Source organism: Nematostella vectensis, chromosome 2, assembly GCF_932526225.1.
Source record: "Nematostella vectensis chromosome 2, jaNemVect1.1, whole genome shotgun sequence".
NCBI classification, from domain to species: domain Eukaryota; kingdom Metazoa; phylum Cnidaria; class Anthozoa; order Actiniaria; family Edwardsiidae; genus Nematostella; species Nematostella vectensis.
The window spans coordinates 10,973,901-10,987,059 of record NC_064035.1 but is presented as its reverse complement, the minus strand read 5'-3'; the positions used below and the strand labels follow the sequence as shown (position 1 = coordinate 10,987,059).

At 40.5% G+C, this 13,159-nt stretch overlaps 1 protein-coding gene across 2 annotated transcripts; it reads right to left on the bottom strand.

Annotated features, from left to right (window-relative positions):
- Positions 1–4,573: 4,573 nt before the first annotated feature.
- On the bottom strand, positions 4,574–12,638 carry LOC5521258 (putative N-acetylated-alpha-linked acidic dipeptidase). 2 transcript variants are annotated; one of them, XM_032366492.2, is made up of 5 exons: positions 11,907–12,638; positions 8,446–8,656; positions 8,097–8,285; positions 6,864–7,155; positions 4,574–6,666 (listed from the first exon to the last, which is right to left on the bottom strand). In XM_032366492.2, the coding sequence occupies exons 1-5, from the start codon at positions 12,185–12,187 to the stop codon at positions 5,321–5,323; spliced, it is 2,319 nt and encodes a 772-aa protein (XP_032222383.2). In that variant the 5' UTR covers positions 12,188–12,638; the 3' UTR covers positions 4,574–5,320. The 2 variants fall into 2 exon arrangements, with proteins under 2 accessions (XP_032222383.2, XP_032222382.2); XM_032366491.2 differs by lacking the exon at positions 11,907–12,638 and adding an exon at positions 10,199–10,522.
- Between the last annotated feature and the right edge of the window lie 521 nt (positions 12,639–13,159).

The following is a 13,159-nucleotide window of genomic DNA, read 5'->3' as shown; positions in this document are numbered from 1 at the left end:
TAATAACAAAGGTGTGGCTGACAAGGGGCTTTTTAATAACAAAGGTGTGGCTGACAAGGGGCTCTTTAATAACAAAGGTATAGCTGACAAGGGGCTCTTTAATAACAAACGTGTGGCTGACAAGGGGCTCTTTAATAACAAAGGTATAGCTGACAAGGGGCTCTTTAATAACAAAGGTGTGGCTGACAAGGGGCTCTTTAATAACAAAGGTATAGCTGACAAGGGGCTTTTTAATAACAAAGGTGTGGCTGACAAGGGGCTCTTTAATTACAAAGGTATAGCTGACAAGGGGCTCTTTAATAACAAAGGTGTGGCTGACAAGGGGCTCTATAATAACAAAGGTGTGGCTGACAAGGGGCTTTTTAATAACAAAGGTGTGGCTGACAAGGGGCTCTTTAATAACAAACAAACAAACAAACAAACAAACAACATATTTTATTAGCACCCTCTATTATACAGATATTACTTATTAAATAAGAAAAGGAGAAAAATAAATATAATTTTTATAATTGGGCACCAGCCGCATTAAGAAATAGCATAGCTAATCGAGCTTAAGCGGCTAGGTCAAGCGGAAAATTGCATGGGTATACAACATGATACATCAATATAATATCAATACAAACAGAAACGAAAAACAGACGACAATAGATGCACGCACAAGAACAAAACACGCACAAGCAAGGGGAGGTCGATTATAGGGATCATTTATATATAGGAGAGAATCTTAAGTTTGTAAATTACAACAATAATAGAGTTAGCTTTTGTAACGATCTAAAAGAGAGCTGATCATTAGTGTCTTGAAACTGGAGCGAGATTCAGATTTATAATCATCCTGAATATCGTTTCAGATTTTTACACCAAGAAAGCGAATATTAAATTTGCCATAGTTTGTGCGTATCTTAGGCAGGTAATAAGTCTTCCTACTAGCAAGTCTTGTATTATATTGATGTATCCTGTTAATATTTGTGAAAAATGATTTGAAGACAGATGGCAAATGATCTGAATAGAAGTCATACATAAACAGTGCATTGTTAAGATAGATTATGTCATGAAGTTTGAGGAGACTAAGTTGGTAGAATAATGGATTTGAAGGGGTCCTAAAATCAGAAAAAGTTAATATTCTAATTGCCCTTTTCTGAAGTATAAAAAGGGGCTTAAGAGTAGTTGCATAGGTGTTGCCCCAGGTCACAACTGAGTAAGTTAGAAATGGAAATAATAATGTATAGTAAAGCATTTTTAGGACTGAAATATTTACATAATGTCTTATTTTTGAGAGAACACCAATGCAACGTTTAATCTTTTTAGCTATATGAAGTATCTGATATTTCCAGCTAAGATGGGAGTCAATATAGATGCCTAGATATTTGATGTACTTCTCTTTCTTGATGCATTTGCCATTTATCTTAATACTTAGAGTATAATTAGAGATTTTCTGTGGTGGATGAAAAATGATGAAGTTTGTTTTATCGATATTTAGAGAGAGCTTATTGGCAGCAAGCCAGCTAGAAACATGAAGAAGATTTTCGTTGATACAGGATTCCAGAGCAAGCAAACTACTGTTCGAGTAAAATAGGTTAGTGTCATCAGCAAAGATATGAAAATCAAATATACTACTGCATCTATGAAAGTCATTGATATAAATAAGAAATAAGAGGGGGCCAAGTACTGAACCCTGTGGGACTCCATGAGTGAGGACAACTTCATCAGATTCTGAATTATTAACTGACACAAATTTCCTTCTATTTGACAAGTATGATGAAAACCATTCATTTGCAATTCCACGAATTCCGTAGTGAGCAAGTTTGCTAATAATAATTTTATGATCAACTGTGTCAAATGCTTTTGAGAAGTCGAGAAATATCCCACAGGAATACTGGCCCTCCTCTATAGCCCTTTGAATTTTGTCTACAATTAGAAGTGTTGCATGAAAAGTAGTGTGTTGCTCTCGGAATCCAAATTGCTTGTCATAGAGAATATTATATTTGTTAATAAAGGCAATAAGTCTTTTATACATTAGTTTCTCCAAGATTTTGTTAAAAATTGAAAGCAGCGAGATTGGTCTATAATTATCCATGCAGCTAGCTGAATCTTTTTTATGAATTGGAATTGTTTTTGCAATTTTAAACTGATCCGGGACACAGCCATTACTAAATGAGTGATTGTATAATATTTCCAAGGGTACTGATAAATAGGACTTCAAAAATTTTAGAAGGCAAACTGGGATGCTATAAGGACCTGATGCCTTGGAGGGATTTAACCCAGAAATAATATCCTCTATCTCGAATGATGTGACCGGAGAAAGGACAAAACTGTTTACTAGCGGTGGACCAAGGAAGGATTCAGGACTTCTATCTACATGTGGAATTTTACTAGCAAGCTGACTACCAATTGTAGCAAAAAAGTTATTAAAGGCTATTGCAATAGCTTTGGGGTCTTTGACTGTCTTATTATTAATGATAAGTTTGGAGGGTTGGTTTGAGCAAGTAGGCTTTGTTGTTATCAATTCCTTAATACCTGACCAAATATTTTTTTATATTCTTACTATTGGTAGCAAAGTAATTCTGATAGTAGTTCTGTTTGCTAGTTCTAATAAGCTGACTAATCTTATTGCGATAGCATTTGTATTTTGAGAGGTAGTACTCACTTCTAGATACAAGATATTTTTTATAGAATTTGTCCTTCAACTTGATTGATGTTATAATGCCCTTGGTAATCCAAGGCTTGGAAAGTGATTTAATCTCCTTTCTTGTCCGTTTCCTCAGGGGAACATGTTTGTCAATAATAGCAGAAATATTTGAGAAAAAGGATTGAAATATATCGTTAACATTTTTCGATCCATCATTAGATGGTAGGACATCGATCCAGTTGATGGACTGAATATCTGATAATAATGCTTCTTTATCAAGCTTGGAGAAATCTCGTTTGTACATTTTACAACTCTGGGGTAAAGGTGCTAATTTAATAATAATTAAGAAATTAGGAAGATGATCTGTAATTCCACAATGGTATAGCTGACAAGAGGCTCTTTAATAACAAAGGTATAGCTGACAAGGGGCTCTTTAATAACAAAGGTGTGGCTGACAAGGGGCTCTTTAATAACAAAGGTGTGGCTGACAAGGGGCTCTCTAATAACAAACGTGTGGCTGACAAGGGGCTCTTTAATAACAAACGTGTGGCTGACAAGGGGCTCTCTAATAACAAACGTGTGGCTGACAAGGGGCTCTTTTATAACATACGTGTGGCTGACAAGGGGCTATTTAATAACAAAGGGTGTGGCTGACAAGGGGTTCTTTAATAACAAAGGTGTGGCTGACAAGGGGCTCTTTAATAACAAAGGTGAGGCTGACAAGGGGCTCTCTAATAACAAACGTGTGGCTGACAAGGGGCTCTTTAATAACAAACGTGTGGCTGACAAGGGGCTCTCTAATAACAAACGTGTGGCTGACAAGGGGCTCTTTAATAACATACGTGTGGCTGACAAGGGGCTCTTTAATAACAAACGTGTGGTTGACAAGGGGCTCTTTAATAACAAACGTGTGGCTGACAAGGGGCTATTTAATAACATACGTGTGGCTGACAAGGGGCTCTTTAATAACAAACGTGTGGCTGACAAGGGGCTCTCTAATAACATACGTGTGGCTGACAAGGGGCTATTTAATAACATACGTGTGGCTGACAAGGGGCTCTTTAATAACAAACGTGTGGTTGACAAGGGGCTCTTTAATAACAAAGGTGAGGCTGACAAGGGGCTCTTTAATAACAAAGGTATAGCTGACAAGGGGCTCTTTAATAACAAACGTGTGGCTGACAAGGGGCTCTTTAATAACAAAGGTGTGGCTGACAAGGGGCTCTTTAATTACAAAGGTATAGCTGACAAGGGGCTCTTTAATAACAAAGGTATAGCTGACAAGAGGCTCTTTAATTACAAAGGGTGTGGCTGACAAGGGGCTCTTTAATAACAAAGGTATAGCTGACAAGGGGCTCTTTAATAACAAAGGTATAGCTGACAAGAGGCTCTTTAATTACAAAGGTATGGCTGACAAGGGGCTCTTTAATAACAAAGGTGTAGCTGACAAGGGGCTCTTTAATAACAAAGGTATGGCTGACAAGGGGCTTTTTAATAACAAAGGTATAGCTGACAAGGGGCTCTATAATAACAAAGGTATAGCTGACAAGGGGCTCTTTAATAACAAAGGTGTGGCTGACAAGGGGCTCTTTAATAACAAAGGTATAGCTGACAAGGGGCTCTTTAATAACAAAGGTGTGGCTGACAAGGGGCTCTATAATAACAAAGGTATAGCTGACAAGGGGCTCTTTAATAACAAAGGTATGGCTGACAAGGGGCTCTTTAATTACAAAGGTATGGCTGACAAGGGGCTCTATAATAACAAAGGTATAGCTGACAAGGGGCTCTTTAATAGCAAAGGTGTAGCTGACAAGGGGGGGATTTAATAAAAAAAGCGAGGGGTTGGTTTTATCAAGAAAATATAATAAAACGAGAGGAATGGGAAAGCACATCTCTGGGGCTAACAGACGATGAGAGGGGATCGCTAAGAAAAGAAAGTCACGTGACTCACTCGAGGGCAAGTTTGGTATAAAGTTAGTAAAGATATTATACATATAACAGACGTGTATGTTACAAATTACATCACTATGGATGTATAAATCTGAGATTTAATACAATGTTTTCTATTTGTTGCGATAATGTGAAGACAAATCTCGAAAAGGCAATCATGAGTGACATTTTCAAAATTTTGTAAGAATGAAAGAGCAGATTTTAAAGAGAAATGAAAGAGCAAATTTGGCAGGATCTCCATTGGTTCGCTCTCATTTAATAACGATAGTACTCAGTTCCGTAGTAGGTCTCAAAATTCTTAGATTGGGGAGGGGGGCTTAGGGTCACAGCCGCCCCTACGAGTCATTTTCTTATTTCTTAAAAACTGAGGGCACGCCCGGCTCCCTATGGACGCTACGACACGTCCTATTTCAATACTATTCTCTCCTGAGCGTCACGCGATCATCAGAGGTCACACAACGGTTCACGGTAAGCAGAAGAAAGGGGTGGATACATAGATACATACATGGGATGTATACCCCCCTCCTTCCCGCCCGCGTTCGCCCTTATTAAGATTTCTAGATACAGTCCTGATATGATGCGAAGCTTGGCTCATATAGAAACGTTTCACTATAGGCCCCCCTCGTGCCAAAGCAGGATAGCCATGGTTATACTTTTTGTCCTGGCTGTCTTGGGAATTGTCAAAACAAGTGTCATTGCAGAAATCAAAAGAAGACTCTGCCAAACACAACCAATGCCATTCTTCTATCTATGGAACAAAAGCACTTGTAAGCCAACTGCTAGAAGGACAATCATCTTCCCAGGGACACTTACTGTGTGAGCATCACTCGTGCCTGGTGGCGGGAACGGCTTGAGAAAATCTGCAGCCGAGTTAATGGCTGCCGTAACAACGGATAATTGTTTCTTCAATTCCTCATAATTGTGTGTACGCTTTGCCAATAGATTAGCCTCGTGGATCCCGGGGAAGTACCCTCTAGGGCTGACGACATTCTTGGTAATACTGTCGGACGAGTAGGTATCCGCTCGCACAAACGCCTTTTCCGCTTGGAGCATCTGATCGTTTACCATACGAAGGTAAATGGGATCTTCTTTTCCAGTGAGCTGCGCCTTCGCTTCAACAAAAGATTTGGAGGCGTTTTTGAACTTAACAATGGCTTTAACGATTGGGTCCACTTTCATACCCGTTGATTTGTAGGCGGATAAGAGAGGAAAGAGCCGTTCCAAACTCTCTGCGGTTCTAGCAAAGTCAAAAGGTAACACATCCATGTCCGCAAGCTCCAGCAACATTCCGCCTTGGAACATCGCCATGGTTTTATGGAACTCGAATTTTGGATCAACGAAGGTTTTCATCCAGTAGAAGTTATCGTGTTGTGTGTGATATACGGGATACAACTCCATCTTGTTGTTGTGCCCAAAGAAATAGCTAAAATCTGCGGATGGGACTCCAATGCTATTATAGAAGGGGATGTAGTCGCTCATGTAAAGGTATGGCACCACTTGGGGCTTGCCTTTGTACGTTTTAGACGGTGTTCTCTCCACCATGATATCGTACATGGAGGTCTTTCCGTTTTGCGCGTTTGGGTCAGGTATCTTCTTTGCCCAAGAGAAAATAAACTTCGCAAACGACGGGCACGACTGTGCAACCAGCACGAAATTTCCACCAACTGCCACATCCGTATTCAAGTAGACTATGGCTCGATCCGAAAGAATCTTTGAATGCTCCTCCACCCACTCGACAGAGCCAATCAAGCCGAACTCTTCCGCTCCCCAGCTACAGAACTTAATGGTTCTCCGTGGCCGATAACCGGACTTGAGAAGGTTACCCATGACTCTTGCCATCTCTGCAAGGGTGGCTGTTCCACTTGAAGGATCGACGGCTCCATACAGGAAGGCGTCCCTGTGGTTGCCTATCAGTACGTAGCGATCTGGCTCGTTGCTGCCTGTGATTGTGCCGATGACATTATAGATGGGTTGCACGTTTACTTGGTTGTTGATAGTCAAACGCACCGTTGTGTTTGGAGACTCGAAGCCTGGACCAAGCCTGTAGGTTATATTCAGGGCCCCTTTCCAAGAAGATGGCACTTCCTCTCCTTAAAAATAACACATGTTCGTGTTAAAAACGGAGGAAAACAGACGAAGAGAACCCCGGGCTCGAAGAAACTTTGAGGTATTGTGGAAAAACAATAATGTTGAACATCAGTAGGAGGGTATCCTCTCTTTACTCGTCTATCTGAAAACTTTTTTTTTAGATGTTAGAAAAACAGTTCTCCCTCTGTTGCAAATTTACCTTTCATTCTACTGAGGATGTGTTTGGCCTCTTCGAAGGAGATTGGTTGAGCCGGAATACTTGGCAGTTTCGACTCATTCAGTGGTCTCCTGTACATTCCAGGGATTGAGGGAAAGTGCGGAGTGAGTGGGTCACCGAATATGTACCGCAAGGGCTTCTCGAAGACGGCGTCTGCAGGGTTCCATGGAGTGTTTGGGAAAGTGTCTTGTGGGCGGGTGCCAAGTTTACTGGTGATCTCGGGATCAGGGTAGAGTAACACCGCTATGGCACCATACATGGCTGCTCGTAGGACCTGAAACAGAGAGGCAAAAGGATGCCAGAAATTTATTCAAATTCGGACTTTCTTGTATTCCTTCAATATTTGCAACAGGGCGGTAGCAGGGGTTGGGTTACTGGGGGCATGTGTATCCCCCCCAAAAAAAAAAAAATATATGGAAATAACCAGTAGGGGCTTGGCTGAGCTCCCAATATTTTTTTAATGATTCTGTATTGCGCACCCCCCCCCCCCCCCTCCCAATCTTACATGGTCTGCTACGGCTCTGTGCAAAGAAAAGATTACTATGTAAACCTACCTAACCCCCCCCTCCCCCCCCCCAAGCCACTCATCCAAAGAAATGGTAATGTTCAAACACAAAACAGTTTGATCCTCTGATTACGACGAGTTGATGATATAAACACTGTGACTTTATCTGCAAACTAAGTTTTACTTTTTTTTCGTGCCTTAAAAATAAAATGGAATACAATGTCACCTTGATATAACGATGTGGCAAAGGACCAAAAAGTTGCATCGTTATATCGAGAATATCGTTATATTGATATTATTTTTCTTTACATTGGCGGAACCAGAAATCGATATCGTTATTGATCGAGTATCGTTATATCAAGTATCGTTGTATTGAGTATCGCCATATTGAGTATCGTTATATCGAGTATCGCTATATTGTCGTATCGTTATATCAAGTATCGTTATATCGAGTATCGTTATATTGAGTATCGTTTATCGAGGTTCTGCTGTAAATGAATGAAATCCATTTTCATAAAATTAGATAAAGCGTAAGCTAGATGCTATTTATGGGGGGAAGGGTGTATAGTAAACTTGAGCTTAGTGAACACTGACATAATCACCCTCGCAATCTGATAGCAAAAATGGCATTGAATCGTCGCGCAAGGATAAAGAGTTTTCCCGGCCTTTCATTAGCACAAGAATCCCACCTTTCCTTTCGAATAACTCACCGAACTTCCGATAGACTTGCAGATGACTATCTTGCCTTTGACGGTGATAGTTAAGTTCGCAAGCTCTGTAAAGTCATTGTCCTGGCAATGGTTGGCAAAGACGAGTTCTCCCTCGGCCGTTCCGTTGCCTGAATACGGGAAGTAAGGTGTGTACAAGAAGGGTTGCTTGTCTGTCGGGCCTGCGGTGGTCTACAACAGGAAATGAAAGAGGAGGAGCTCGTTCGGTGGTGAACAACAGGGGGACAAGGAAGAAGCTAAAAGCTAAGGAAATAATTCATGTAATCATTACAAAGGTCCACCAACACAACGGTTTCATTTTTTGTTTTCTATCCGCAACTTTGCGTCTTACATTGTACTGCCCCGCTGTCTCGTAGACCACTGTGCCATTCTGGACGATCTCGACTTTATTGGGGTGGTCGACTTGTGGCATGGAAAGCAGGACCTCGTACTCGGGCATCTCCACCGAGTCGAACCCATATGACTTCCACTGAGCCTGCAGTAACTCTGCAAGCTCCTTCTGTCGCCTGTCGCCAGCAATGTGGGGCTTGCTTGTGAAAAACCTGCCGTTAACATAGGGTCAGCGTATTCAATACTCTGCATACTATGGTGTATGTCAGTGCAGTCTATTAACTTCCGTTACAATTTTATTTCATTTTATTATCATAACTAAGATCCCTGCTCGCTCTACAAAGAGGCGTCGTGGACTTTTATAAAGGATTTGTGCGACTGAGTTGAATTGGCGGATGTGCTGGGAGTGCAGTGGCTTGTGGTTGGACTAGCGACAAAGGCTGTGGGCTTGCGACATTTTCTGCTTCTTTCCTTCACACAATTCACTACGCGCCTTGAGATTTCTGCCATTTAAAAAAGTTTCATCCTCGGGGACCCAGGACAGCCTCCGCTGACCTCCGCGACGCCCTCGGTCCCCGAGGATGAAAAGTTTCGACAGAACAGACAACCAGGCTGGAAAAGCTAAACTTCCTATCCAAATTGACTGTTTCATCTCAAATATTATGAGGCGTGTTTATTGTCTTCAGAAATATTGATGTTCCATAACCTGTCATTAAAGGCAGCTGGCTAGAGTTTATGCTCAAATAAAAAGTTAGAGTGTATTCCTCTCATAATTCGTTCTGTTGTCAAAAGACTGTTTGCTCTTATATAACCTACATAATGAGGCCCGAACATGTTTGGTATATCGCAAATGACGTAACCCTGCAGATCGAGTGCTTCGGTGCCATTTTAATAACTTCCGTTAATTAAAAACAAGATTTAGATCTATATTCTAAAGATTGTGATATTACGGATATCACAATGACCTCTCTTAACCAGGCTTATGACAACTAATGGGAACAATCAAAGATCGGGGAACACTGGATTTACATTATCTCAATACTCAACTGCAACCATGCTCCACTAGCCTCCTCAAAAGACTCAGTATGTTACACACATTTTATTATGTAAGTTTTAAGCATTGAGTGAACCTCTAGGAATGCGTTGGAGGCGGAACGATAAGTTCCCACCATTATTGTCAGAAACGAAGAAACAGATCAATGTACAGGTCCAACCCATGTTTGACGGTAACATTTAGATATCCAAAACTGCGCGGCTCGCGCCGATGAAAGGTTCTCTCATACCAAGCTAAACTGTGTGGTGCACTTGAAGTTTATTTACTAAAGTAAATAAACTATTCACATAATGGAACACTTTCATGGATATGTCATTAGAAAAAAAATGATCGACAGTTCTCAGGGAATTCGATAAAATAGCCTAAAAACGCAGTGCCTAGTAAATGACATATACCAGACATCGGTGCTAAATTAAGTGCTTTGCCAATGTTTTCAGTTTTCGATTAAGATGCCTAATAACATAACTTAATTGGAATACTTGGGTCTCCTGGGATCTGCTTTCGTCTATCTACAACGATGACAAGGAAGCCTTGTAAGAAAATAAATAAAGCTTATGGTTTGGCAGGAAATAACTCTGTCTAGAATAACTCGTCCTTAATTAATATGCCACCTGGGGACTAACATGTAGGAAACGGTAAACAACAGGGTGCATTTCTTCCATGTGTCCTTTGACTAACGGGTAATTCAACTACGCCTTACCTAAGGTTTTCTTCAATCTTTCTTGAATCAACAGAAGTTTGAAATTTATCATGAAATTGCGATGAGAGTCCGTGCCATGTGTGCTTTTTGTCTGCTTTAACACTGAGGGGTGACGTTACAAAGTGGCCAACCGAAAAAGCTGCAGCGGCAACCACAAGAACAACTACCACACAGATACATATCACTTGTCGCTTGTTGATTTGATGTACCACGGGAACCTCGACTCGCTCGAGCTCAAACTTCTCTGATTTGGAATTGCCCAGCATGGCGAAGCTTATCACATGCAGGGATAAGGGAATGTTGTTGTAATAAGGCTTGCTATATATACAAGAAGCACTCATTGGTTGTTGGATTAAAAAGTTATTTGACAAACTGTCAATCAGTCTTTAATTATCAGTAAACTAATCTTCACTTATGATAATTGAATTGGTAACCTGTTAAAAGCACTTTAATACATGAACACGATTGAGCATGACACGATCGGGAAAGATTAGAAAGCTGACTCTCGGTGTGAGCAGTAATCTTTGCTGAGTCATAACCCGCTTTTCTCGGTTTATATTTGATTATTTTCGCCTATATTTACTAGAGTTTCGTATTATCCACTTAAGCTCTGAACTCTGGGTACCACCATGCTCGAGGATCCAGAATACTTTGCGGGCGCTTTAAAACATTTGCCCGCCAAAAGCACGCAATGAATCAATTGTCATGAGCTCAACCATTGGAGCTCAAGGTTGTGTTCACGCGTCACTTGTTCAACCAATAGGAGCTCAATGAGGGGTTCCATGTTCAACCAATAGGAGCTCAAGGGTGTGGTTCCATGTTCAACCAATAGGAGCTCAAGGGTCTGGTCGCACGTTACGTGTTCAACCAATAGGAGCTCAAGGGTGTGGTTCCATGTTCAACCAATAGGAGCTCAGCGTTATGATCATTCGCTACGCCTTTAGCAAATAGGAGCTCAAGATTATGATCAGGCTCGCGGTTATGGTTACGCCTTCAACCAATAGGAGCTCAAGGAGTTTATCATGCGCTCAATCAAAGAGTAGTAGCTCAAAGTTATGGTCACGTGTTTATACCTTCAATTAATAGTGGCTCAAGTATATTGTCACGCGTAAAACCGGTAGAAGCTTACTTTTAAAGTGTTAAAAACTTGGGGCGTTACCATGTTCAAGTCCATTATGTTTGTATTAATTAATCATCAATTTGAATTTATTGAAAAACATTTATCATACCTGAAATCGTCCCTAACTTTTTTTTGACTGTTCTCATAAGCTGTCAGCCTAAAGAACTGACATATAAAACCACGGGTTATAGGACAACTTTACTCCAAAGTGATGTCTGATGTTTGTTAGTGCCGAATAAAATACTTAGTACTTCTTCAACTGGGTGTATTTTTTTTTCTTTTCGCTCCTCCAGCGACCGGCACCGCTGGAGGAGCGGATGGATTTACCATAGCGCGTCGTATAGCGCGTATTAGTAGTTTAGTTGGCACTAAAAGGCATTAGACATCAGTTTGAGTAAAATTGTCCTATAGCCCATGACCGACTCAAACGTACAAAAACTGGCCTGGCATCAATATAAGTTGTCCATCACATTAGTAACAAATACTCCACAATTCCCGTAACACAGTAAATGGAAACGGAGATCGAATAAATGGAAATGGAAACGGAGATCGAATTATACTTATTATGTTTTTATTACTAATACTCACCTTAAGTTCTCCTCCAATCGCTTTGTGCTGATCATTTCTTGATATACATGGTACCATTCTTCCCTCCTAGAATCCCTCAAACGCTTGCTTTCATGGATAAAATAACCAAAGATAAAGCCAACTAAGAGGCCCGCGATCGTTAGCAGCACAACAAAAAACCTTCTGTTGCGCTCTAGATATCGACCTTGGCGTTTCGCGGGAAATGAAAGCTCCGTATTATTAAGGACATTTTCTAACGGCGCTTGCTCCGGAATAATCGCATTTTGGTCTTCTTCTGTCATTTTGAAGTATCATCCATTCAAGTTCCACGAATGTGACCGTTCCCTACTTTTGCCATATTTTTACCGGGCTGGATGCCGTGACTAGCAAGTGACGCCGAAAAACTGCAGCTTAGCTCTAACTTATCCAATCTAATCTGAATTTTAATGAGAAAACTAAGATATTACACAGGATATATAACAACACCAAGTGTCAAAAGACCTTCAGGGCTTTTCAACCTGGCTATTAAACATTGCGAGTAGGTATTGAAAGTTGACTGAGACCGAACGCAAGAGCCAACCGAAAACGTCGATCATTCAAGCGGCTGTTTTTAACACCGTCGTGTGGCACACCAAAAAAAAATCTAATTTGCACACATCATATTTGTCCACGGTGGCTTTGAATCCGAATAGCAGTTATGAAAAAAGGTTGTCACGTAATCAGAAATCCTCATAAAAACGAGGACGCTTTATCTGGTAATGATGAAGCGGTTAAAATCGGTATATTTCTTGGTTGATGAATGCAGAAATGAAGTCATGAAATAAACTTCAAAGAGAAAACAAACAGAGTCATTACGAACAATTAGATTTTAATTTCCGATAATGAAATATTACTTCAAAAACTCGTTTATACTGTAATACGAGTCATGTCTCTTCCTAACAGCAATATTAGTCGTCCATCTGCCAAGTTAAGTTGAAATCTTACAACAGATCCAGATGAAGTGCTTTTTTTTCAGTTATTTCAAGGCTCCGGTCAAAATGTTATTACTTTTATTCGAAAACATAGGTGACGTTTTGTCAATTTAATTACACCTGAAAATTCTAAATGATTTACTACTTATCTCGATTTTAAAGGAAGCTGTTGACAAGTCGACTCTGAAAATCCATTAAAATGTATTTAGACAGTGTGCAGTAGTCAAACCGCTCACGGAAATAGCACCCGGGAATCGCAAACCCTAAGAAAAGTGTTCACCGTTTCATCGGATCGCTGACTTG